We start from the raw sequence: 26,683 nt of genomic DNA on the forward strand, positions 1-26,683 counted from the left end.
CCACAAGAGGAAAAAGCAGGTATTCATGTCTTTCTCCACAGTAACAGAGATGCATGTTGAGGAGGTGGCCTGGGGTATTTGGAAGAAAGGAACACAAAAGGAGAAATTCTGGGAAAGAAGGAAAATAAAGGTACTAAGGAAATTCTGTTTTTATCTGTATTCCCTGTAAGAACATAAGCTTTTTGATGGCTACAACATGAATCAAATATTCTTCGATATATCCTGTTCTATAGCCAAGATTTATTATAAGAAAGTTAACCTACTTGGGCAATGCATATAGAAATAGATACAGAATATAAGGAAGGATGTTTATCAAAATGTTAATAGTTGTCACCTCTGTACAGAGGGTTTTCAGATGATTTTTCTAATTTTTTTTTATAGTAAGCATGCTCTCCCCCTCCCCTTTTCTTTAGCAAGCAAGCACTTTGAATTCACTTGAGGAGACCTCCCTGACTGTCAGTTATGCTTCCCCATCATCTGCTTAATCAATGAAGATGAGTTTATTTAGAACAGAAATAACTTTTGGCTCCTAGTTTACTACTCAAGAGGCCAGTGGTTTTTAATCTTATGTGTGCCTAAGAATCAGTTAAGACTTACATTGAAAATTCTTAATTCTTGGACTCCACTATCCAGACATTATAATTCAACAGAATGGGGTGGGACCTGAAATCTGTATCTTAACAAGCTTTTCAGATAATCCTGATGTACATTTAGAGCAGTACTATCCACAGAAATGTAATGTGGGCCATTCAATATTTTATGGTAGTCACTTTTTTAAATTGCTTGTCATAGTTGTATCTAAATGTTCGTTAAAAGTACAGTCAGTCCCTGGGTTATGAACATCCAACTTACAGACACCTACTTGCTTTTATATATCATGTAAATTTGCCCTCACTTTGAAACAACTGAACCAAACCCTACACACAACAAATTCTTCATCACAATCACCTTCACTTGCTGTACATGCAGCTTTTAAATCATTGAAAAGGCTTCCAGCCTTTTCTTGTACTAAAGGAAGGCTAAGTAAGACCCATATGCACCTATTCCAATTTATCTACCAACTCAAACACACACAGGAACAGATCTCGTTCGTAATGCGGGGATTGCCTGTACAGCAGAGTTCAAATCATTAGTTTTTTATAGAGATGGCTAAGTGTGAGCCACAACAAAGTTCTAAACTTCAGTAGTAACTAGTGACCAAAGTGTTTACCTAGAAGTCATGACTGGTCCCCCTGACCTGGGATCCAAATATTTCACACTTTTTCCACTATCTCAGGTTGATATATGAGGAGCCAAGGAAGATTAATGGCACCTGTTTCATGTTTTAAGATTGCTTCACAGTGGAGAAAGTGAATTTTCCCCAGAAGTTACTGGATCCCAGATCCTATAACTATGGCCTAGCACATAGTATATACTCTATACCCCTGGTTCTCAGACTTGGCTGTACACTAGAATCACCTGGGGAATACGGAAAACCAAGATGCCCAAGTCCCACTTTCAGAGACTTTGATTTAATTGGTATAGTTTTGTTCTAGATGTTAGGGTTCTTAAATGTTCCCTATGTGATTCCAGTGTGCAGCTCTAAGGCAGGGTTCTCAAATATGGTTGCCCACTGGGATCATCTAGGGAGTTGTTGTTGTTTTTTTTAAAAAAAGACCTTTCCATTTCTCCCTCCACTAATTTTCTTTTATCTTTTAAAAGTGGAATCATACAAATCATACATTTGACCTTCTGTCTGCCTTACTTCACTTAGCATCTTGCCAAGGTTCATCCATGTAGCAACATAACAGATATTCATTTCTCTTTATAGCTGAATAAAACTCCACTGTTACATATATACCATATTTTTATGTATCCATTCATATGCTGACAGACACTTGGGTTGTTTCCACCCTTCGACTTTTATGAACAATGTTGCAATGAACATTGGTATACATGTGTCTGAGTCACTGTTTTCAATTCTTTTGGAATTGCTGGGTCATATGGTAACTCTACATTTAACTCTTTAATTGCTTTCCACATGATTACACCATTTTACATTCCTACCAGCAATGTACCAGTGTTCCAATTTGTCCATATCCTTGCCAACACTCACTTTTTTTTTTTTTTTTTAATGAAGTCATCCTAGTGGGTATAAAAGTGGCATTTCTTTGCAGTTTTGAAGTGCATTTCCCTAATGGCTAATGATGCTGAGCACCTTTTCATATGCTTATTGCTCATTTGTATATCTTCTTTGAAGAAATGTTTGTTCAAGTCCTTTGTCCATGTTTTTAATAAGGTTGTTAGTCTTATGTTGTTGAGTTCTAAGAGTTCTTTATATATTCTGGCTATTAAACCCTTATGTGATATATGGTTCCCACATATTTTCTCCCTTTCTGTGGTTATCTTTACTTTCTTGATAATGTCTCTTTTATGATGATGATGATGATGATGATGATTTGGGTGAAGATTTACAAAGCAAATTCACTTTCCATACAGCAGTTCACATATACTTTGTCTCATGTCATTGACCACAGTTTACCACAATGCAACAGCTCCCCTCCCACTTCCTCCCCATAGTTACCTCTTCCCAGTGTCCAGCCCTCCATACTCTCCTGCCCCCTGAGCTGTCTCCCTGTGCATAAGCAGCCCTTCCTTCTCCCATGATTGTTCTCTCCAAGGCGTGTGTCTTCTTGAGGTAAATGTTTAACTCACATGCCTGTACTTTGTTTGGCTGGAAACCACAGGTGTGGGTTCAATTCCAGACCTGAAGGGCAGCTAGGGGCCTTAATCTCAGTGGTTCCACCAGGCTCTATTGGACCAGCAAACCTGGTCCCCACCTTTTTTTTTTTTTCCTCCAAATGATTTTGAGTTTTGTTCCACATGGTTCTCCCTCTCTATCCAGGATCTCCTACATCCCTTCCAAGTGGATGACAGTAGTAGCCGGGCACCATCTAGTTCTTCTGGTCTCATAGTTGTATAGGTTGCAGATCAGATGGTGTACCAGTCACTAGAACTAATTGTTTTTATTAATTTTGGTTTTCTTCTTTCTTCTTTGCTCTTGACGAGGAAAGACCCATCGTTGCATCTAGATGGCAGCTTGCTAGCTTTTAAGATTTGATAATGTCTCTTGACAGTTTTTCATTCTGATGAAGTCCAGTTTACCAATTTTTTCTCTTACTGCTCATGCTTTGGTGTCATATCTAAGAATCTACTGCCTAAAAGAAGGTCCTGAAGCTTTACCTCTGTTTTCTCCTGTTTTTATAGTTTTAGTTCTTATATTTAGGTCATTAATCCATTTTGAAAAGATTCAAAATACGTTGTTTATGTTAAGAGGTGTGGGGGTCCAACTTCTTCCTTTTGCATGTGGAGATCCATTGTCCCATCACCATTTGTTGAAGAGATTTTCTGCATTGAATGATTTTGGCACCATTGTGGAAAATTAATTGACCATACATGTATGGGTTTATTTCTGGATTCTTAATTCTATTCTACTACTCTATGTATCTATCCTTGTATCAGTACCTGCTCAAATAATTTCTTTTAGAAGAATCAGCACAAGGCTGGTCCTGTGAGGTGGTGGTTAAAGATGTCTCAAGTGTCCAGATTACTCAACTCCATCATCTCTAACATTTACTTCTTCTCCTCCCCTCAGTATCTCCCTCCTGTCTTAGGGTTCTGTATTTTGCTGTAACATCTCACAGAACTCATAAACTGCCAAGGAAACAGCTCACGTGGTGTCAGAGTCGGGAAGGCTGGCAAGTCTCATGTCCGTGGGTAGGTCTGGAGGATTCTCCCCATTTGTGTGGCTGCAGGGGCTGGCAAACCCAAATTGATGGGTCAGGTGAACAGCTGCTGTCTCAAGTCCACAGGTCAGATAATGATGAACCAAATGCAGGACTGGAGCAGGAGAGAGAACTTTCCCAGAACATTCACATATATACCCTCAAGGAAGCTAAGGGTGGTGACTTGAGTCACAACCTCCAGCAAGGCAGGACTCAAGATACTTCCCACCCTAAACAGACATAGAGACTGTTGTTGTTGTTGTGTGCTGTCGAGTCAGACCCGACTCATAGCGACCCTTCCTTGGGTTTCCGAGGCAGCATCACTACGGAAGTAGATTGCCTCATCTTCCTTCCGAGGAGTGGCTGGTAGGTATGAACCACCAGCCTTCTGGTTAGCAGTCAAGTGCCTTAGCCACAATGCTACCAGAGCTCCAACATAGAGACTAGGATTTATAATATATCACAAGACGAGGACCATGGCTAAAAGGACCTTACTAAGCAATCCACTGCACTTTAGTACCACATTCTTTTGATTACTGTAGCTTTGTAATGTATTTTGAAATTGGGAAGTATGAGTCCTCCTACTTTGTTCTTTTTTCCCCCAAGTCGTTTTGGCTTTTTGGTGTCCCTTGCAATTCCATATGAATCTGAGGATCAGCTTTTCCATTTCTGCAAAAAGGCTGTTGGAATTTTAATAGGAATCTGTAAATCATTTTTGCTAGAATTGACATCTTAACATTATTGGCCTCCAATCCATGAAGACAAGATATCTTTCTATTTATGTAGATCTCCTTTAATTTCTTTCAGCAGTTTTATAGCTTTCAGTATAAAGGTCTTCACCTCCTCAGTTAAATCTATTCCTAGGTATTTTATTGTTTCAGATGTCATTGTAAAAGAAAGTATTTTCTTAATTTCTTTTTCAGATTGCTCTTTGCTGGTGTACAGAAACACAAGTGTTTTCTGTGTATTGATCTTGTACCCTATAACTTTGCTGACTTCATTGACTAGTTCTAGTAGCTTTCTTACGCATCCTTTAGGACTTTTATTTATCAAATGCAAATAGAGACATTTTTACTTCTTCTCTTCCAATATGAATACTTTTTAGTTCTTTTTCTTGCTTAATTATTTTGGCTAGGACTTCCAGAAGAGCTCTGGTAATGTAGTGCCTAAGGCACTTGACTGCTAACCAGAAGACTGGCGGTTCAAAACTCCTCAGAAGGAAGGTTGGGCAATCTACTTCCGTAGTGATACTGCCTTAGAAACCCAAGGAGGGGTCGCTATGAGTTGGGGCCGACTCGACGGCACGTAACAACATAACAGCAACAACAGGACTTCCAGGACAATGCTGAAATGCAGTGGTGAAAGCAGGCATCCTTGTCTTGCTCTTGATCTTCAGGGGGAGAATTTTCAGTCTTTCACTAATTGGTATGAAAGTCACTGTGGGTTTTTCATAATGCCCTTTACTGTGGTTCAGGAATTTCCCTTCTATTCCTAGTGTTCTGACTATTTCTATGATGAAGAGGTACTGGATTTTGTCAAATGCCTTTTCTGCATCAAGATGATCATGTGGTTTTTTTCATTCAGGCTATTAATGTGGTATATTACAATGATTGATTTTTCTTACATTGAGCCACCTTTGCATTCCTGGGATAAATGCCACTTGGTCATGGTGTGTAATCTTTTAAATCTGCTGTTGCATTCAGTTTGCCAGTATTTTGTTGAGGATTTCTGCATATGTATTTACAACGGATAGTGGTCTGTAGTTTTATTTTCTTGCAATGTCTTTATCAGACTTTGCTATCAAGGTAATACTGGCTTTTTAGAATGAATGAGGAAACATTCTTTCCTGCTCTATTTTTTGGTACAGTTTGAGAAGAACTGTTGCTAATTCTTCTTTGAATATGTGGTAGAATTCACCACTGAAGGCATCAGATCCTGAACTTTTTTTTGTTGAAGTTTTTTTTGTTACTGTTTCAATCTCTCCCCTTGTTTTACCTTGCATTATTTTTATAATCAGAAAAATAAAGCTAATAAGATTTTAAATAAACATTTGAAATTAAATAATAAAAGATTACTTTTCAGTACATATAAAGAATGCATATACATCAATAAGAGAGGACAAAGACACAATAAGAAAGCGGGGAAAGGACAAGAACAGAATATTTACAGAAGAAGAAACATGAAGAACAGATTCATGCAAATAGGCCTAACTTCATCAGAACTAAGCAATTTATGCTTGGTCACAGCCAGCTACCCAGAGGGACCGAGTAGTTGATCCTGCGAGCTTGGGACCATGGTCGCAGGGGACATCAAGCTCAATTGGCATAACATACTATACAAAACATTGTTCCACCTACTACTTTGGCGAGTAGCGACTGGGACCTTAAAAGCTAGGAAGCTGCCATCTAGATGTAACAACGGGTCTCTCCTCATCAAGAAGAAAGAAGAAAACCAAAATTAATGGAAACAATCAGTCCTAGCGACTGGTACACCATCCGATCTGCAACCTATACAACCATGAGACCAGAAGAACTAGATGGTGCCCAGCTACCACTGCTATCCACTTGGAAGGGAAAGAGGGAGAACAATGTGGAACAAAACTCAAAATGATTTGGTGGCAAAAAAAAAAGAAGGTGGGGACCAGGTTTGCTGGTCCAATAGAGCCTGGTGGAACCACTGAGACTATGGCCCCTAGCTGCCCTTCAGGTCTGGAATTGAACCCACACCTGTGGTTTCCAGCCAAACAAAGTACAGGCATGTGAGTTAAACATTTACCTCAAGTAGACACACGCCCTGGAGAGAACAATCATGGGAGAAGGAAGGGCTGCTTATGCACAGGGAGACAGCTCAGGGTGCAGAAGAGTATGAAGGGATGGACACTGGGAGGAGGTTAACTATGGGGAGGAAGTGGGAGGGGCGCTGCTGCATTGTAAATTTTGGTCAATGACATGAGACAAAGTATATGTGAACTGCTGTATGAAAAGTGAATTTACTCTGTAAATCTTCACCCAAATCCTAAAAAAAAAAAAACTAAGCAATTTAAACAAAATACGAATCATTTTAAATTTTGCCAGTCTGAGAGATTTAAAAAAGAGAATATCAAGTGTTGGCAGGGGATGAGGGAAAACTGATTTATTGTAACATTGCATTTGAACGTGAATATAACCATAACCTAGAGTCCTATGCAGCAGTGAAAATAATGAGGCAGCTCTATGTAGACTGACATGGAAAGCCCTCCAAGACAGAGTGGGAAAAAAAGAAACATGTAGTGTGATTACATATGTTAAAACAAACTGAGAAAATTTTCTATCTCCAAACACACAATTATAAATGTAAGTATACAGAACTGAAGGATATACTCCAGACTGATGATAATTGAAAAGGGAGTTTGGCTGCATTCTATGGTCATGTTCTTCTGGTTTTTAAAATGAGAATGCATTCATATATTATTTCTGTAATTAAGAAATATGTAAAATCTATGTGGAACAAAACTCAAAATAATTTGGAAAAAATAAAACAAAAAAAAGGGGGACCAGTTTTGTTGGTCTGACAGAGTCTGGTGGAACCACTGAGACTATGGTCCCCAGCTGCCCTTCAGGTCTGGACTTGAACCTACACCTGTGGCTTCCAGCCAAACAAAAGACAGGCATATGAGTTGAACATGTACCTGAGGTAGATACACTCCTTGGGAGATACAATCATGGGAGAAAGAAGGGTTGTTTATGCACAGCGAGACAGCTCAGGGGGCAGGAGTTCATGTAGAGATGGACACAGGGAAGAGGTAGCTATTGGGAGAATTGCGGGGGAGCTATTGCATTGGGGTAAATTGTAGTCAATGTCATGAGACAAGGTGTGTGAACTGCTGTATGGAAAGTGAATTTGCTCTGTAAACTTTCACCCAAATCACAATTAAAAAAAAAAAGAAAGAAATATGTAAAATCTTTAAAAGAAATTATGGGGAAGGGGAAAGAATAAAAACAGAAAAAAAACTCAAACTATAGAGCCAAAAGGACCTAGGTTTGAATCCTGGCTCTGCCATCTGTAAGATTCTGAACAAGTTACTTAAATTCTCTAAGTCTCAGTTTCCTCATCCATACAGTGGGATAGTAAGTGTCAACTCCTCCTCAAGTGTTAGGCAGGTTTAATGAGAGAATGCATGTAAAACACCAAGCACAGGGTAAGTGCTAAAAAAATACAGCCATCATAAAATCCCATCCTCCCACTCAGCTATTTCTCAGGCTCTCCTTTCACACCCTGCCTTTCTAAATCTTGATGTAACAGTGCCTTCCCTGTCTACCACTGCTTCCTCACCATTTAAACCAACACCTCTTCCCTCTCCAACATTCTGACCTCAGGGATCTGTCAGGATGGACCAAAGGGTGGTCCCGCTCAGTGACCTCTTCCACAGCCTGAGAGAGGGCATAGAGCCCTGAAAGCTGCAGGTTTGTGTCCAAGCTGGATATCTGCACAGTGGCCACGACCGCTGCCACATGCTGATCCAGGGAACTTCGCGGACCAGGACCCCGCAAGGCTCTAGCCATTTCTGAAATTGTGGGAGAAAGGCAGTGGCTAAAAGAATTGTGGCACCTCTGAATTGGAAAGCTTATAAAGGTCAAACCCAATTACCCCACTGATATTTAAATGCAACATTATTCATACTGTGGCCTGCATTTACAACATTCCCCATTTTGTGTAAGGGATCTAATGGTCAAATAATGAAGATGATGATACCCTGGAAAAGGGACCCTCCTTGGTCAGGGATACTGGAAAGAGGGAGTGATGGTTAATTAAATAAAATCAAGGTCTAAAGGGAAGAAGATGGATACATGGTTCTCAGGCATTTTCCCATGCAACAGTGACATTACTCCATGGTCTTCCCTTTAACCTGACTTGTTCCAACTTCTTAAACCTCCCCTCCTGTGACCTGACTCACCAGTGGCTGCCTCCTTCATCTCGGGGGGCAGATCCATTCCCTCAGTCACCAGAAGCTGGTTAAACAGTTGTGAATCACTCTGTGCCATGGGAAGCTCAGCTTTCACCTGGGTGGGTTCAGCCTCTGCCTCAGGGGGCTCAGCCTTTGCTTTGGGGGACTCAGACTCTTCCTCTGAGAAGTTGGCCTCTGACTTGAACTCTTCTGGATCTGGAGTACAGGAGTGACTTCGGGAAGATGACAAGCTGCTTAGTTCCTCAGGTAGCAGCCCATACTTGGTGTAGATCTGGGAGTTGAGCAGATCACTGAGGAGGCTGCCCTCAAAGCGATTACGGAGAACCTGCAGCAGGCCCTCAGCCTTCTCTATGGATACGGAGATCTCCCCTAGGGGCTTTTCACCCAGGGTCTGCAACAGAAAGGGGTGTGCATTTCAGGGAGAAGTAGACACCAAAGTCCTGAGATAGTAATAGGAAGGACAGCCACTCCCTGCCATACTCTGCATACCTTCTATGTACCAGACCCTCATAACACCTCCTCCCTACCCCCGCAAGACCCCTCATACTCTCTAACCTCTAGTTTCAGTTACCCCTAAATGGTGTCCCGTGTCTAGAACTCCGTCTAGAGAATGCAGCCTCTAACCCCAGCTATCTCAGGCCTATAAATAATACCTCATCCAGATTCTCCTGAAGATTCTGGAAAATTGGCTGCTGCTCACATATGTCCAACTTTTTGATGAAGAACAGCAGCTCCCACCACTCAGCCTGGGTCAGGTATCCCAATTCCTCATTCTTCCGAGGCTCAGGCTGGAGGTATGGCAGAGAGTAGAGCCCATCCATAGGGTTCCAGTCCCAGGAGGGAACTGCTAAGGACAGAGGCATAGGGCCATCAGTATCCCTCAGAAATAGAGATTTCTGAGCCCGAGGCTGTTCCTGGTCAGGAGTGGCTTCATCTCAGTCACTACTCCTCCATTCAGAGACATCTGTCTGTGTCCCCTCCTAAGCTCACCTGTGCCCAACATAGTTGCCCCTGCCCCCTTCTCCACAGCTGCTGAAGGCTTATCTTCAGCAGCTTCCTCAGGACCCAGGATCTCCAACATATGCCAGTGCACCCAGTAGGTGCGGCCCGTCGACTGCCAGAAGACCTGGTATAAAGGGAGGAAGAAAGGGGGAAGGAGAATAGAGAGTGCTTGACCCCTCTGAGCCCTAAGCTGTGAGGGTTTCAGAAGACATGGCTGGGCCCAGATCTGGGGCACACAACCCTCAGAAACACACCTGGCCAGGTTTGGGAAAACTTCCATGTAGCAGAACGTCTCTTGCCCCATCCCTTCCTAATCATCATGTTCTAACACTCCCTCCTAGCCTCCATCACTGGTCTCCCTTACCCTTACTTCCTGAGGAGGAGGGGTCTTGCTACACTGATTTCTGCTCCCTGGGTGTGTGGTCTCTACCTGACTTCACAGCTCCTCCAAGATTCTCTCAGCCCTTCAAATGGCTTTTCTCCACCCTGAGGGGTCAATTGTTAACCCCCTTTTAATATCCCAGTCTCTTCAGGGGTTTGCTCCTCTTGAGTGGCCAGCCTAAGCCCCCTGCACGGAAGCTCCAGCCATGTCCCCACAGTGTGCCACCACCATGCACTCACTCACCTGCACAGGGGGCACGCCGCTGTTGCTCTGCCGGAACTCACCCTCGTCCCTGGCACTGATCTCCTCGTAATCGTCCAGCATGCGCACTCGCATCCCCAGCTTCAACGTCTGCTGCACATACTCACCATAGCCACTACGGCTTGAGAACTCAGAACGCTGGCGGAAAGCCCGCCCTTGCCTTCTAGCAGTGGTGACAATGGTGGGGAGTAAAAGGTTGGAGCCCGTAATGCTGGGCTGAAAAATGGATCGGGTTGGCCGGGGTGGCGACGTGCCGTGTTCACTGAGGTTCCGGGCCCAGCCCATGCTCCGCACCAGCTCTGAGATGAGGTTGCCCACAGCCATACTGAACTCCAGCTCCCGCTGCCCCCGGCTTTTCTCCCCGCTGAACTCCTCTCTGGTGGTGGAGTGGAAGCCACAGTCTCCGGCCCCTGGCTCTGGACTATTATTCAGCTGATCCAGCAGGGAAGTGACACATAGGTAGCGCTTCACCAGGGAGAAGAGCAGCTTTCCTGGAATCTGCAGGATACAATCCTTGTCCTAGGTTCACATTCTTCAAGCTTTAGCCCCTCCTCTTCCCCTTCAACATCATTTTCTACAGAAACTGTATAGGCCTCATCCTTAGGCCTGTAGTTCCCAAACTGTGGTTTGAGTAAGAAAAACACAGGGAATGTCTTAAAACACAGATTCCTGGGCCCCAATCTCAGAGATTCTAAGAAAGTCTAGGGTGGGGAAGGGGGCATGAACCTTCACTTTAACCAGTTCCCCCAGGTGGCTCTAGGGCTGCTGCACAGCCCTGAACCCCATTTTCAGAAATGAGTACCCTAGGTCTCGTACACAGCACTTCCCCCACAGCTGCTAGAGTACCTGAGGCAGATGAATGCCCTCAAAGGCCATGCAATGTTCTTCAGAGGATGTAGTCTCTGCAAACAGCTCCAGCAAAGTATAGCGACTGTCAAAGTCCATGTGCTGCTCAATGCCATCCTGCTGGCTCAGCGACAGAAGGACATGGGCCCGACTCCCTGTAATTCATACCCAATCAGTAACTTCTCCTGCCTCCCCAATACTTTCTCCGTGCCTTCCCTAGACTCTCTATTCCTTAGCTCAGAGACTTTCAAATGTCTTTGTGACTGAGACTCACAATGATAAATACATTTTACACTGTAATCCAGATCAAACACATACACATAACCAAAATACTTTCATGCTCCAAAGATTACCTTTACTAAGTGATAAGCATTGATACTTTTTTTTTAAAATGCTATCACTCACCAGGCTGACTGCACAACCAACTAATGAATCTCAACCTACAGCTGAAAAATCACAAACTTATTCTCTGCTCTGCCATTATACTGAGAATGAACAGATAAACCAGGGGCTAGCATTTTATCCTGTTCATACAATATCTGTAATAGTCTATTAATCTATTTTTCCTTTGCATTGAATTGAAATTCACCAAACACTGTTCTCTTACAAAGCTGGGAACTCTCTCCTCATCATTTCTGTTCTTACTCTCGTGGCCCCTTTCTCTCCAGTGCTTCCTTCCTCCCTGGCTGTCTCTTACCAGCATCGTGGGCTGCCAGAGCCTGCAGCATCTTGCCAGCACTCCGACGGATCTGAGGCTCAGGGTTGCATAACATCTGCATGAGCAGGTCCAGGGCACCTGTCTCCCTGAAGACCCCAGTGAGGGGTCCAATGCTGGCATAGGCACTCAGCACGTGGATGGTGTGGAGCACAGAGGTGGTAAGGCTCGAGACCCCACCTTCTGCCAGCTGCCGAGCAGCCCTGTGTACCAGTGCCCGGACATCCGCCTCCATCTCTCCCATTGCCACTTCATCAAGGCCTCTTGGGTCTCGGGGAAAGCTTCCTGAACCCACAACTGGTTCGTGCTGAGGCCTCTTAGATAGTGCCCGCTCACCTAACAGCATGGGGCAGTTGGCATAGACTTCAGGAGCTGACAGCCACATGAGGATATGCTCTGCCTTGTCCTCAGAGTTCACACCCACTCTGCCCACTTCCCCACACTTCAGGACACTCCATCGGATCAGATATTCAGGACGTCCATCGTGCCCAAGCCGCTGTCGAAGAAGTTCTTCGGGAAATGCTTGCAGCTGGGACCCTAAGGGCACCATGAGGTCCCTGGCGCATTGTTCCCCCACCATCCTGACCTCCTAGGACAAGAAGAAAGATAAAAGCAGTATAGGAAAAAAAAAAAAGTACTACATGGAGGGGATGGAATTTTGTGACAGACAGAATGGTGACTGGTAGGTTGTATGCAGAATTCAGGGGTCAAAGAGAAAAGGTCAGAAACAGTATGGAATAAATAGCTAAACACACTCTGGGATTTATAAAAGAAGGAGCATGGAGTGAAAACAGCAAGGGGTTGAAAGACGGGTTTTAAAAATGGCAGAGGTTACAAGGAAGAGAATGAGACGAGTCAGAGACAAAGTAATAGAAAGGAGAGTGACAGTCAAGCTGGACAATCTGGGCAGAGGAACAGGGTGGCTGAGGGATACCCATCAGGACTTAGAAGGATGGTCTGGTTGAGCAGAAAGGACAGCAGCATGTGTGATGGTGGAGCCAGAACATATGAGGAAGTCAAGATCAAGGAGGGGCAGGACAGGGAGTATAAATGGTAGGGCAGAGCTAGAATGTGTATAAAAGGGTAGACCATGGCAGATACAAAGGAGATGGAAAGGAAATTGGGATATGCCTGCATGGGGAATATACCTGTATGAGAGTACTGTGGAGGGGAAAGAGCCTAAGGGTCAGATAAAATTAGGGGAAAAATGACCAGGTCCCACTCCACATTTATGCTGTATGTATGGTGAAGACCTAAGTAAGGTAGACATAGATGGAGATGTTAATTATGGGGCAGCAGAGCAAGGAATAAGGCCAGAAAATTGTAGGGATTTTATCAGAGAGGCAATATAGTAGCAATTTCAGAGTCAGGTAAATGTGACTTTCTGTACTCTTTGATTTACTATTTGCATAACTTTGGACAAGTTAGGAGCTCTTGTATCATAGTGGTTAAAGCATTTGGCTGCCAACCAAAAGACTGGCAGTTCAAACCCACCAGTCACACCACAGGAGAAAAATGAGGCAGTCTGCTTCTGTAAAAATTTTCAGCCTTGGAAACTCCATGGGGCAGTTCTAGCCTGTCCTAAAGGGTCACAATGAGTCAGAACCGACTTGATAGCAGTGGGTTTGGACAAGTTACTTAATCGCTAAGTCTCAGGTTCCTCACCTGCAAAACCTCATATCTACCAAAGTTGTGGTAAAGATTTAATAAGATCACGTACATAATGCACTAGAACAGTGCACTTAGAACATGGTGAGTGCTCAGCAAACACGACCTAACACTTTATTTGTAGATGGGAGAGATAGGAGCAAATAAATGGAGAGATACTAGTCAGATGGAAATTATAAATGGGAATCGGGTAATGGCTATGTTGGTCATCAGGATATGCGTGATGTGAAGGAGGTGCGAGGGCAGCAGGGAATGGTGAGAGTAAGAAATGGAAGGGAAAACCAGACAGAGAAGAGGTCATGCAGGGTTGTAGAGACAGATTAGAGTAGAAGAGTACAGGGGAGGGGAACTGAAAGATGTGGACCTGGATGGGGGTAGGGGTCCAGGTAGCTTGAAGGACTACTGAGAGGTTGCCAGTGATGTGGTGATGCGCTCCTGATTAGTACAGGATGGATAAATAAAACAGGCCTCAATTGGGGGAGGGGGAACTGCTCCGTAAGGTGGCCTAGGGGCAACAAATTGAGCTGTGTACAGGTGAGGCCTGGACTCGGATGGGGCCAGCACGCAAGCGCAGACAAGCAAGGTCAGGCCCTAGCTTGCAGACCAACAGGAGCGGTGGAAGAAGCCAGTACTGGCAGTGGGAACAGGTCTGGGGGGGCGGGGTGGGGATGGGGTGGGGGTGCGGTCGGTCCAAGGAGTCTGACAGGTCCGAACGAGTCAGAAAGCAAGACCGGGCTCCCTTCGTCTGCTGCGGGGTAAAGGGACTCGAGAGGACCTGGAAAGGATCAGGGAGGGGCCGGATCGATGCAGAACTCTCTCTCCTCTCACCTCCCACCGCCCGGTTTGGCCCTCGCTGGGACCCAGCGGCCGGTCCCGCCGTCCTGGCCCCGCCTTTCAGCAGCTCCCTTCCGGGTCACACCACCAGTATACGCACGGCCAGGCAGCTACGGGTCCCATCGCGGGCCACAACCGAGCGTGGCAGAACAGTGTGCGGGCGGAGCATGCGTAGTACCCGTGGCGGCGGCATTGGGGAGAAGGGCAAGAGCGGGAGCGATGCAGGCCGAGCCTGGGATTGGAGGTCAGACTACTCTCACTTCAGGTTGAGTAGTCAGCTCTTCCTATCCACGGTAAATTTTAAAGACCTCCTAAAGAAGGTCGGCCTTCTTCACCCCCATTCTAATATCCACTCGTCTTGAAACCTAGGAACCCAAATCACAGCCCTACCCTATACACCCACTCTAGGGCTGTCCTTTTTCAGTAGGTCATGTGTCCATGCGTCTCCCAAAACCCTCAGTAATGCCTTGAGTTAGCTGTGTCTCCTTTTCTCCTAATTAAAATTGCGCCTGTTCCTGTTGATCTTAGCACCTCGCAAAACTCTACAAAGGGAGAAAGACTTCCTCCCAAAAAATGTTCGTTAAATTTAATTAAACGGTTCAACGGCCCTCACTACCCCTTAGCATTTCAGTTTTCATCAGGCAACCGGGCTTGCCTCTGAACTGAACTGACTGCCCTTGAGTTGGATCCAACTCATAGCGACCCCTCCTTGGGTTTTCAAGGCGGTATCACTATGGAAGTAGATTGCCCAACCTTCCTTCCAAGCAGTAGCTGGTGGGTTTGAATGGCCAACCTTCTGATTAGCAGCCTAGTGCCTTAGGCACTTCACTACCAGAGCTCCTGGCTTGCCTCTAATTAGGAGCAGCAAATTTGGGGGTTTGTTTCATGTTTATACCTCCCTTTCTCCCTCCCTCCCTCCCTCCCTGTGTGGAAAAACAGAGCCAAAGACCCCACAGTCTGTGCACAAAAATGATACATTTATTGAAAGAGTATTTTTTCTTTTCTTTTTTTTTTTTTAATACAAAAGAAAGCTTTGTACATAGGACTGTGACCATGTCTACTAATCCTGGGTCGCATCCCAGGGGAAGTAGAAACCACTGACATACACATCCTACAATCACACACACTTGCACTCAGGCACGCGCATGCACACACACGCACGCACACACACACACATACACCCCAGAGCCACCAAGGAAAGGGAACACCAAGGGTTGCTGCACGTATAAATGCCACCTCATCCCTGATGCACACGTTCTCACAAGGCCACGCTCACACAACACACATTAAAACACTTTGCCTGATTCACTCACTGGGTCTGTCTTTTGTGGGAAGGAGAGGAGGAATTCATCAGTCTCCTCCCATGGGTGGGGGAGTGGGGAGTGAGTGAGTGGTGGTGGTGGAGTGAAACAAGAGCAGAGAAAAGGGGCTGGGCAGTTACAGACCTGAGTCCCAGGCACCCCCACTCTCTGGCCCCTGCTTTGCCATGCCCCAGCCTTAAAAGCCACCCATAAGCCCCAGCTATCTCTAGGAGAAAAGCCTAGAAAGGTGACTTGTATCTTGCCACCCCAAAATGGGGCAAGACAACAGTGGGGGTTAGAGGTTAGGGGGTTCTCAAACATGTCAGCAAATCATCCCCTTGATAAGTAGGCTGTAGGTAAAATCTTCCCCCACCCCTTCACCTAATCACAGAAGCAGGCTTGTTACTACTGAAGGCAGTCATAAAGGGTTAATAAAACTCTACCCCAACTGCTGCCCTGTTTCTGAAAAAGCTCCCTTTCTGGATATAGGTGGTAAAGCAGGCTCTGACACAGGGTAAAAGACCCTCCCCTATGCAGGCCAACCCTCAAGGTCTACCCCAAAGGGGGTGAAGGGGGTGGGGCACGGCCCCTGTACAAATTACATAAATACTGAGGTTACACTTAGAAAAATAAAGTCATTTTCTTCAAGGCTTTTTGTCTTAATTTAAAAAAGTTACAGTAGCTGCTCACTCCCTGGGAGAGCTGCCTATTTCTGGCTCCCCTGTGCTGTACTCAGCCCAAGAGCCTCTCCTACTTCTGACCCCCATTCCTGCCTCTCACCCCTCCCAGACCCCACCCTGCTCACTGCAACTTGGACCCCAGGCATCTGCAGGCCAGGGAAGCACAAGGCTGCAATGCCCATGCGTGTGGCACAAATGAAGTCAGTTGCCTCTACCTGACACCCTCCCCCACCCCACCCCCACATTTGGTCTCCCTCTTCCTTCTCCCTAGCAACACCCTACAGGGCAAAAAGAAGCCCAGAACTATGGGTCACCCTCCCCACCCCATCGGGGCATGGCCTGAGGGCCCCTCTCCCGGCTTTCTCCTGGAAATAATCCAGGACCGGGCAATCCCAGAATCTCCCCCCCACACTGACAGGCCCCAAGCTCATGGGGTAGCTCTATCCCCAGGGGCCCAGCCAGTTCTGGGGAGCCCAAGGGCTCCCCAGGGAAGGGGAGTTTGGGCAGGGAGGGGGACAAGAAAAACGCCATAAAAAAAAGTTAAATATTTTAAAAATATATATTTATAGATTTGTTTTCACTTTCTCTCCTCAAATAAAAAGTTCAAAATCAACTTTTAAGTAAAGCAGCTGGGGGGAGGGGGAAGACAAGTGGGAGAAGGGAACACTGGTGGTTCCCTCCATCCCAGGAGCCCCTGGAGGTCCAAGGGGACAGGCAAGGCAGGGCAGGTGGCCCCAGGAACCTGCCCAGTGCACAGGCCCAGCTACTCGGGAGCTGAAGGGGCATAGGTTGGCAGCAGGAGAAAAGAGGCCTCCTACCTCCCCAGCTGGCTCCCTGAGGGGCAGTGGCAAGGCTCATTTCACCCAGCCCGTGGCAGACACAGTGCTGACCTGGGTCAGCAAGGAGGCTAGGGAGAGGACCCCAACTGCTTCCTCGGGGGGTGGAGGGGTGGACACAATGCCTAGTCCCACAGAAGGCCTGTGTGTGGGCACGGTCCCATTGGGTGTAGCTAATACTCATGGCAAACATCGAGCCAAGCTGGCGAGAGGAGTTTGACAGGGGAGGGCAGCCCCACCATCAACAGAAATGGGAGGTGGAGCGAGAAGTGGGGAGAGGGAGGGAGGACAGGGCGGAGGGCGGGCAGGCCCATTTCTTTGGCTGGAGTGAGAGGGCTCAGTCCTGTGGCTGCCCACTCCTCCTCCCCACCTCCCTCCTCCGGCCCGTCAACATGTGTATAAAGAAAACGTGAAAAGGCAACAATAAATAAGTGGTGCCATCCCTTGGGCCATCTGTCCAGGGTGGCGGGACGGATCAGTCACTCTTGGTGCTGTGGGTGGCGTCCAGGTTCACCACCTGTAGCTCGGTGAGGTTGCTGCTGCTCCCGGCCTGCTGCCCTATCACAGCCATCTGGAGGGAAGTGGGTATATGAGAAGAGGCAGGAACTGACCAGCCAGCTCCAGCTCCCACCTGCTTGCTTGCATGTCTGCCACAGGCCTGACCAGGAAAACAGATAGGCCTCCTGGCTAGAGATTCTAGCTTTGACCAGTAGGTAATGAGGTCCCCCTAAGGTCAAGACAGAGAAATGCCTGGCTGGGATAGGGTGAATTATGCCCCACCTACCTGGTGAAGCTGAACAGCAGAAACAGGAATCTGTACTGTCCCAGAGGGTGCTGTTAAGAACACCTGGGGGACACCACCTGCATTGGAAAACCACAGGAGACAGTCAAATCACTTGCTCAAGAGAAATTTCCAGATACTAGGGAAGGGGTGATAAATGAACACATGACCAGGTGAGCCTTAGATGTTAAGTACCCAAGGATGCCTGTTGGTGTGGGCATCCAAGTGTGTCTGAGGGTGTAGGTGGGCATGAGCATCCAAGTGACCATGATGTCTGAGTGTATGTGCCTGGGCATCTGTGTAAATGTATGAGAGAGAGAGAGAGAGAGAGAGAGAGAGGGAGGGAGGAAGGGGGAGGGAGAGAGAGATGTGGGTGGCATCTGAGTCAGTGTGTATGTGTGTGTCTGTCTGGAAGGCATCTGAGTTGGTATAAGGGAGGCAATGGTCTTTCTTTCCTCAGCCCCAACCCTCCACACTCACCTTGCTCCTGGACCTGGCTATGGGACACCTGCATGGTGGATGGTGCCTGGGAAAAGGCATTGAGCACGGTGAGGCTGCCATCAGCCAGGCCCGAGGTGGGTGCATACATCACCGCGTGGGGGCTGGGGTACATCATGTGGCCACCCACAGTTGTGGGTACAGATGATGTCATGATGGTGGCGGGCAACGTCACTGGCAAATACAGAATCACATCAGGAAGGTTGGCACTGCCCATCTCCCCCATCCCAACCTCAGGGATTCCAGGCCTCTAACACTCTCTTGCCATTCCCCAGGTCAGAAGCTACGCAAGATTCCTCTTCTGCTCCTTCATCAACTAAGAAAAACCTTACTTTTTCTTGAACACAATAGCACCGAATGTTGATTATAACCTACCACACTGTACTATTCAATTGCCCATCTGCTAAATTTTCTATTTGGAAACCCTAAGGGCTGGGAAAAACAAGTATTACAATGACTGACCCACTCAAGGGAAACCCTGATTCTTCCCTTTTTAGGAGCTCCATCAGCCCAATATTTAATCTGTTTTCACTCCTCTTTCTCAATATGCAGCTAACAAGTTCATCTGTCAAACAAGAGTTTCTCATACAACCACCTAGGAGACTTGTTACCATGCAGATTCTGATTCAAGGTTTGGGGGAGGCTTAAGATCCTGTATTTTTATCAAGCTCACAGGGAGCTGCTGGTGCAGCTGGTGCCACCAGTCCACAGACCACATTTTGTGTAACAAGGTTGTAAATAACAAGAACTTAAAAGTAACTTCATTTTGAGACTGTCTCAGCATTTCTGAAATTAACTACACACTCAAAACCTAGAGTGCCCTCCCACATGGAGACAACTGCTCCATAAATCCTTTCTGGTAATTAAGTAAATGTGTGCCTTTGGGCAAATCACCTTTGCTTTCTGGGCCTTAGACTCCTCATTGGAAAGGGGAGGAGGGTGGTTGTACTGGTTCCTAATTTTCTCCTAGAATCCATAGCCCCACTGCAGGGCAGGATTCACAACCAGCCATCTTTACTTGACTTCCTCACAAAGATTAGGGTAAAAGCCTTAGTGTCAAAGAAACCCTCTGAAGGGAGGGCTGCTGCTATGCCTCTTAGGGGAGGTGGGGCAGGGAGAGTGACAGGGCTCCGAGCTATACCTGTCCCGCTGGAGGAGGTCTGCGTGAGGTCTGTGCTGCTGTCACGAGAGGGAGACGCTTGCTGCGGGGCCTGGTGCACCTGAATGGCCTGCACTGGGACCTGCTGGGCCACTGCCCCACCTACAAGACACAAAGACTTACTCGTGTTTTGCCCTGCCTAGCCACCACCTGCACCAAGCACCTTTGTATACCCCCAGGCTCAAGACCTGGCACCCTGGTCCCCAACTAAAATCACTCTCTTTCTTGGTGGCCTCTTTGGCCTCTCATCTCCAGGGATTTCCACACTCTGCTCTTGCCTTTCCCTCCTCCTCACACCCCAGGCTTGCCTACTTGCCTGTTCAGTTGACCCAGGGGCTGGCACTGACCCACCAAGGATGTAACATGCCCTCCACTCAAGGTAGGGAATGCCTACTGTCCCTGTGGCAGTGGGGCCATAAGCTGCACTAGCAAGACAAGGCCAGAATGTATGACTGAAAGTGACTGAAAAGGACAGCAGGCATCTCAGTGGGGGAAGACATACCCTGCCAAGAGGACATAGGAAGCTTCTCTCAAGTTCTGGCCCATTTGCCTTCCTTGTGAATGGAAAGAGGCTCTCCTGTGCCAAGGCTAAGCCCACTTTTAACATGCTCGATTTGCCCCAGGGAGGACGAATCTCTCCCTGTCCCTGTGACTCACCAGGCATGAGAGTGAAGCTGGTGGGCAGTTGCATGAGGCCCCCAGAGGAGACAGGGCCACTGCCTGTACTCTTCAGCACAGTCCCATTGGCACTGCTAACAGCACTGGGGCTGACGCTAGCAGACACTGGTGCCAGGTAGTTGGTGATGGGGAAGGAGGGGCCGCTGCTGACTTGCATGGTGGTAGAGGTGCTGGGTGCTGTTTGGATGGTAGAGGTGGTACCCGGCAGGTTGGTGACTGTGAACGCTGGCTTCAGCGTGTCCTACACGCAGAGTAAAGATGGAGCAGTGAGCGTCTACAACATCCCGCCCCTGCAGAAGCTTTGTGTGGTGACTGAGAGCCCAGACTCTGGAGCCAATCTGCCTGGGTTCAAATCCCAGCTCTGCCATTTACCTGGTGCCTGACTCATGGCAAGTTACTGAGCTGCTGAGCTTCAGTCTCCTATCTGTAAAAGGGGAATAATAACATACTTCATAGGTTTTTATGAAGATTATATACCTTAACTTATATAAAGCCCTTAGAGCGAAATAAGTATTTGCTGCTCTTATGATAGTGCTCATCACCGTTGTAATTCCCTAAGTACTTGGTCCCTGCAGACTGTGGTAATCACATCGACTAGGCAATCAGGACACTCAAACGTTTGTTCATAGGTCTGAAAGTGGCCATCTGTGACTGTGGAAAATCACCTTCTCTCTCTGAGCCTCAGTTTTCTTATTTTGTAAACATGAGGGGGCTGGGCTAGTTCTCTTTAAAAGCGTTCTTCCACATTTACCTGAGGTAGATACACTCCTTGGAGAGAACAATCATGGGAGAAAGAAGGGCTGTGTATGCATGGGGAGACAGCTCAGGGGGCAGGAGTGCATGAAGGGAAGGACACAAGGAAGAGGGAACTATTGGGAGGAAAGCTGTTGCATCGGGGTAAATTGCAGTCAATGTCATGAGACAAAGTCTATGTGAACTGCTGTATGGAAAGTGAATTTGCCTGTAAACTTTCACCCAAATCACAACTTAAAAAAAAAAAAAAAAAAGAAAGAAAGAAGAAGAAAAGGAAAAAGAGAAGGAATACACAGAGTCACCAAAAAAAAAAAAAGGAATTTTTTTTTTCAGATCTGATTTACCAACCTTCTGATAGGGACTGAGAGTTTTTCAGAAAACTTAAAAATTTGAAAGAGATCTTGGGGTTTTGGCAATGAAGCTCTGCATGGTAAATACTTAAAATTTCAACTACCAAAGGAACTCATTCATCCAGCAAAATTTCCTGGGAATAAAGGGGCTCTACTGCTAAAAAGGTTTGAAAATTATTACAGATGGTATGCCAGTAGAGGCTCTCCACCCTCAGGGAGTCTCGTTCTCAGAAGGGGAAGGAGAACTGAGCTGCGAACTGAGCTGAGTAGGGGGCGCAAAAAACAAGTTGATGGTGGGATAGTACAGGATGTTTGCTTGAGGCCCCTGATTGGCGGAGGCGTTGCTAAGGCAAACAGTGCCGCTTCCTCTGACTGGCCAGTCAGTTAAGGACCACCCGAAAGGTGGAGCTTCCTAAGACGAACAAGGGAGGAAATCCCACCCCCTCTCCTTACCGGGAAAAGGAAGGGGGAGGCGTTAACTAGGGCCGGCAGTGCTGCAAGCAGGCGAAAGCACTCCCTAACATACAGGCCCGGACATCCTGAGGGGTTAGGCGGCTGATTAGTAGGGTCCTCTGCAGCACAGCCAGCCAGCCCGCCGACCATACTGGGTTTCCAGCACCCTGGGACCCTTGAGTGCTCTTTCCTACTCCCCGGCGGCCCAGCATCGGGAGGGCAGGCTTAAGCTACGCCCCCGCCCCCGGCAGAGAGACAGCTGGCGGGAGGAATGCAAGGGCCCTGCCAGGCAGGCGGGCTGCGGACTGGGAGGCCGGCGTGGAGCCGGAGCAGGCCTTATATGGGCACGGAGGCCGCTCGCTTATCTAGGGGGCCGGCCTCCTGTCAGAATAGCGAGGATGAACACCTGTCCCCCAGGATGAGGGGCACTAACACCCACTCCACCTCTGTAGCCATCTATCCACCAGTCCTGGGTGAGGGAGGGAGGAGGGACCCCTTCCCTTGTCTGTCTGCCCACCAAATTTCTCCCATCCTTTCTCCTCGGATAAAGGACCCAAATATACCTTGGTCTCCCCGCTACTGTCGGATTCGGACACCTGGTAGGTGAGGTCTGTCTCTTCGAAGCCTGTGGCACTCATTCTCTGGTCTGTGGTGGGATCTGAGCGGGGTGGAGAGTCTGGCGAGTTGAGGCAGGTCTGAATCAGTGCCTTGCCCGTCTCACTGGTGATCATGGGCTGCAGTTTTCGGGTGGCAAAGGTATACACATGGCCTGTCTCGCTGGCCACCAGCAACAGCACCTGTGTCCCCGTTAGCGTGGACAGTTCATAGGCCTGCAGTGAGGGATATGATGGGCAGATCAGCAAAACTTTTTATCTTTACCTTCCTTGAAAAGTAGAAAAGAGGAAAAAAACAGCGATCTCAAGCCCCACCTCCCATATGACTGTTTTTTCTAACTACTCGAGGGTCCTATCAGGACATCAGAAAGTGAGCTGGGGAGCAGCAGAGCTATTCATGCTTCTTCAGGTGTACCACCAAATGGCAAATACCCAAAGCAAAGAGTTATGGCTCCCTGGTGACAGGGAGTGACTTTAGGTGACCTAGAGGGGTCCAGTTAGCTGCTCCCCACCACAGCTTGGTGTCCTAGTGGAGAGATGGCTCTCACCCCTTCCACAGTGTCACACAGACCAGAATGGAGTCCTGACCACACAGAAAGTTATACAAAACATTAGGGATAATGAACCACCTAAACTCCAAATTATCCCATGTTTCTTCCCAGAAACTGTAACAAGCCCTAACCTGTTGCCATGACTTTGCTTGTCCTTTGCCATATAATACTGTACTACCCTTTTTTCTTTCTTTGTCATGGGGAGGAGGAATAGGTAAGGGAAGAAGAGACAGGCTTTCATCAGAGTTTTCCTCCCTGAGGCTCCCACCTCAACCATCTCCACTGATGTCAAGACAAGGCACACTGACTGATACATCAGGAATCACGAGACTTAGGGCTGAATTAGCACCTACCAGCCTGCCTTGAATACACACAGGAGTGCCTTCAAGGATGACCCCCCATAGATGCCATCCTCGTTCCCAACAAAGTTCCACACCCCACCTTGAAAACAGCTCAGGTTTCTATGTGGTACAGATAAGCACACCAGCTAAAACCCCAAAAGGTCTAGTGTCTTAGTTCCCAGTTCCTCTGTCTCTGTCTCTTCCCATATCTTTTACAACCCAAGATGCCTCCTCTTCTCACCCCTTTTCACTGGATAACTAGCTGGCAAAGAAGGAATTGGTAAGCATCTCCGCAAACCTTCCTGCCTTTTATCCCAAACTCCATGCACATATTTTCCCCTGGTCTGGAAATCGCATTTGTCCTAAAGGCAGACAGTTTCACTGCCTGTCCCACCAGGAGCATGCCGGCTTCCAGTGGATGGCAATGGAAGACACATGGCCAATGCAGGGCTTGGTCACTCCTGCTTAGGGCAACACCAGTTCTCCCGCGTGTTCCCTTACCTGGGGCCCTTGAGCCCAGTACGGTTCTGCCTTGCCTGTCCTTCCAGCCAGCACTACTCCAGTAGTGCCCACCTTCCTCCCACACATGTTCGTTCATTGTCATTTCGGCTACCCTCCCAGCTCCAGCCTCTTCACCTCCCGTTCTCTGCACCCTACCTTTCCGGTCTCCTCTGGCCCCAACACTGGGGCGCCCTGGACTTACTGACCCCGGCATCTCATTAGACAGCTCACCAGCAGCCTCGCAAACTCTCACTACCCTCTCCTCACCTCTTCACTCCGCTAGGCCCCCTTCCTCCTCGCGCCGGTCACTCCCATCTCGCCGCCTTTCCCCTCTTTGGCGGACGTTCGCGGCATCTCCCCTCTCCCCACATTTCCCGGTCGGCCCCTCCCCTTTCGCCCTACCCCGGTAACAGCCATCTCCTCCCACACACCTCCCGCGGACTCGCCGCCTCTCACCTCCGCCGCGGCTCTGCCTTCCTCTCCAACTCCCCCTGCGCGTCCCCACCCCTCTTCGGTCCCCCAAGGCCGGCCAGCTTCCCCGCCCTGTACCTTCTTCATGATGCCCGTCTTCCTCTTGCTGAAGGTCGTGTAGCGCCGCAGCTTGTTGTCGATGAACTCCATCTTGATCTTCACGCGGCCCCGGGTCTTCTTACCCGGTTTGGCCCCGCTCACCGCGCCGCTCACTGCCCCGTAACCCCCGGTGGCTGCCGCCGACGCCTCGGGCCCACCGACCACCACGCCGAGCTCCATCTCGCTCAGGCTCCGTTTCAGGCCGCGCCGCTCGGCGCCCAGTTCCTCCTCCTCGCCCGACTCCGAGTCGCCCTCGCTGCCGCTGTAGAGGGCCCCCGCGGTGGGCGCCGGGGTGCTTGCCGCCGCCGCTGCAGCCTCTCGCTCCAGGCGGCCTGGCCCGAGCCCCGCGCCGTTCCCGGGGACCCGGGCCCCGTTAGCCCCGCGAGTCCCGCCGCCGCCACCGCCACCTCCACCGCCCGGCCGCCCCGTCGGGGTCCGGTTCAGGCTGCCCCCCAGGGCCGAGCCCCGGCCCAGCGCCGCCGCGGCCCCAGCTTGGCTCGGTAACATGGCGCTCAATGCAGAAGGGTGGACCGGCAGTCAGCGAGGAATCGGAGCCGCCGCCGCCGCCATCGGCTTCCCGGCTCAACCCGGCGCTCCCGCTGCTTCTAGTGCCGCTATCGCTGTAGCCGCTGCCGCAGCGAACCCGGGGCCCCTGCTTTCCCGGGCCGACCTGGGCCCTCACTTTCCTGCCCCTGTGGCCTGGGTTGCCCCAGGCCGCGCGCAGCGCCCCCTGTCCGTGTGCTCGGGCGGCGCGCCCGGCGGCCGTCAGCGTCCCCCGGGGGGCAGGGGCTGCTGGCCGCGGCCGAGACGGCGGGTGGAGGGGGCCGCGACCACGCGCTGGCGGCGGAGGGATCCCCCGACCCTTCCCCCCATATAAAGAGATACAATGTTTCCTTTTATGGCGAGGCCGCTCCTTATATGGTGAGCCCCAGCTTCCCCGCCCCATTGGTCTTCGGTTCCGGCACCTCCGCTTCCCATTGGCCCGCAAGGGGCTCTTATTTGCATAGACATACCGAACTCGCTGCTGTCATCGCGCGTCAGACGGCGACTCCGAAAGGGGAGGAACCGACGCCTCTTAAAGGAACAGGAGAGGAGGTACGACTCCGCCCCCTTGAAGTAGAGAATGGTAGAGAATTGGGAGGGACCAAAGTAGAGGAAACCCGGGAGAGGACTGGAGCGTAACTGCAGAGGAGAGGGAGCTGCTCTGGGGACTCGGGACTGGGAAGATTGGAAGCAAACACTAGGGGAGCCCCTGAGGATATTGTAGGGGTTGCAGTAAATGAGAAAATACAGCCCAAATTCCAAGAAAGGAGTGCAGGGATTGGATCACTTCCCGACGCCTAAGAGGGAGATGAACTTAGTGGCCGAGCGGAGGAGATTGGAGCCCTCAGTGTCCAGACTTGTCGTACCCCCGCGGCTCCATTCCAACCCTTCCTCTCCTCCCTACTTCCCTCCCCTTTCCCTCTCTTTTCAGAGCGACGATACTTTCCCACCAGGCCTGCTCCCCGGTTCTCATTCATCATCCTTTACACTGGGGCGTCTTTGGCAGACGTACATCTGGAAAGAGCTGGGCGAGACTGTCGCCTCCAGGTCTCCAGTGGGGGCAGGGAGGAGAAATGAACATCAGTGAAGACTTTAAGCTGCAGGCTGAGCTGGAGAAGGGGGTGATCCCGAGGATAACTCCACTCTACAGCCGGTGCAAAGGCCTGAACGAAAGTAAATCCTGCGGGAAAGTTTAAGAGCGCCCGCGCGCGCGCGCGCGCACACACACACACACACACACTCATCTCTAGAAAGTCCATAAAAGAAAAAAAAAAAAGTTGGAACTGGGATGGTGCCAAGTCCAGGTCCAGGCCCAGGTAAGAAACCCTGGGTCTAGGTCTTCGCTCCAAGCGCTGAAAATAACTTGAGTTTTGCTGTCGCAGAAATTATTCAAATGTAGAATCTTCCTCTTCCTAATCTTATGCCTGGAAACAAGTGACTTGACCTCTCCAAACTCCATATTCTTCGATGATGGTGCCCATCCTATGAGATTCAGATGCAGATTAAATCACATAATGACTGAAGGGTCCCATAGGGTTATCCAAAGCTATAAATCTTTACGAAAGCAGGCTGCCTCATTTTTCTTAGGTTGGGTGAGTTCGAACCACCGACCTTTTGGTTAGCAGGCAAATGCCTTGAGCTCCTTAGCTCCTTCTGT

The 26,683-nt window shown here is 48.6% G+C and overlaps 2 protein-coding genes across 2 annotated transcripts in view; both read right to left on the reverse strand.

Annotated features, from left to right (window-relative positions):
* CUL9 (cullin 9) overlaps nt 1-12,495 on the reverse strand; it is a 46,556-nt gene extending 34,061 nt beyond the window's left edge. Inside the window, exons 1-7 of the mRNA XM_007936214.2 lie at nt 11,898-12,495; nt 11,201-11,355; nt 10,337-10,852; nt 9,700-9,835; nt 9,363-9,556; nt 8,698-9,100; nt 8,115-8,307 (exon numbers count right to left, since the gene is read on the reverse strand). Of these exons, the coding sequence (XP_007934405.1) occupies nt 8,115-8,307; nt 8,698-9,100; nt 9,363-9,556; nt 9,700-9,835; nt 10,337-10,852; nt 11,201-11,355; nt 11,898-12,495 (2,195 nt within the window). The remainder of the gene's footprint in view (nt 1-8,114; nt 8,308-8,697; nt 9,101-9,362; nt 9,557-9,699; nt 9,836-10,336; nt 10,853-11,200; nt 11,356-11,897) is intronic.
* Nucleotides 12,496-17,709: 5,214 nt separating this feature from the next.
* On the reverse strand, nt 17,710-24,990 carry SRF (serum response factor). Its single transcript, XM_007936215.2, has 7 exons — nt 24,463-24,990; nt 22,470-22,736; nt 20,330-20,591; nt 19,655-19,774; nt 18,496-18,687; nt 18,019-18,095; nt 17,710-17,805 (listed from the first exon to the last, which is right to left on the reverse strand). Exons 1-7 carry the CDS (start codon nt 24,988-24,990, stop codon nt 17,710-17,712), a joined length of 1,542 nt encoding a protein of 513 aa, XP_007934406.1.
* Between the last annotated feature and the right edge of the window lie 1,693 nt (nt 24,991-26,683).

This window comes from Orycteropus afer, unplaced genomic scaffold, assembly GCF_000298275.1.
Source record: "Orycteropus afer afer isolate SDZICR_OR568_19922 unplaced genomic scaffold, OryAfe1.0 scaffold00034, whole genome shotgun sequence".
Lineage (NCBI taxonomy): Eukaryota > Metazoa > Chordata > Mammalia > Tubulidentata > Orycteropodidae > Orycteropus > Orycteropus afer.

Bases quoted from the DNA above. Each gene is read 5' to 3' on its own strand.
- SRF (XM_007936215.2), bottom strand. From the start codon at position 24,990: ATGTTACCGAGCCAAGCTGGGGCCGCGGCGGCGCTGGGCCGGGGCTCG. The intron at 18,688-19,654 runs GTATAGCTCGGA...TGTATTTGCCAG, and splicing joins GACCTCCTCCAGCGGGACAG to TGACGTTGCCCGCCACCATC. The intron at 18,096-18,495 runs GTGAGTGTGGAG...TTTCCAATGCAG, and splicing joins TAGCCAGGTCCAGGAGCAAG to GTGGTGTCCCCCAGGTGTTC.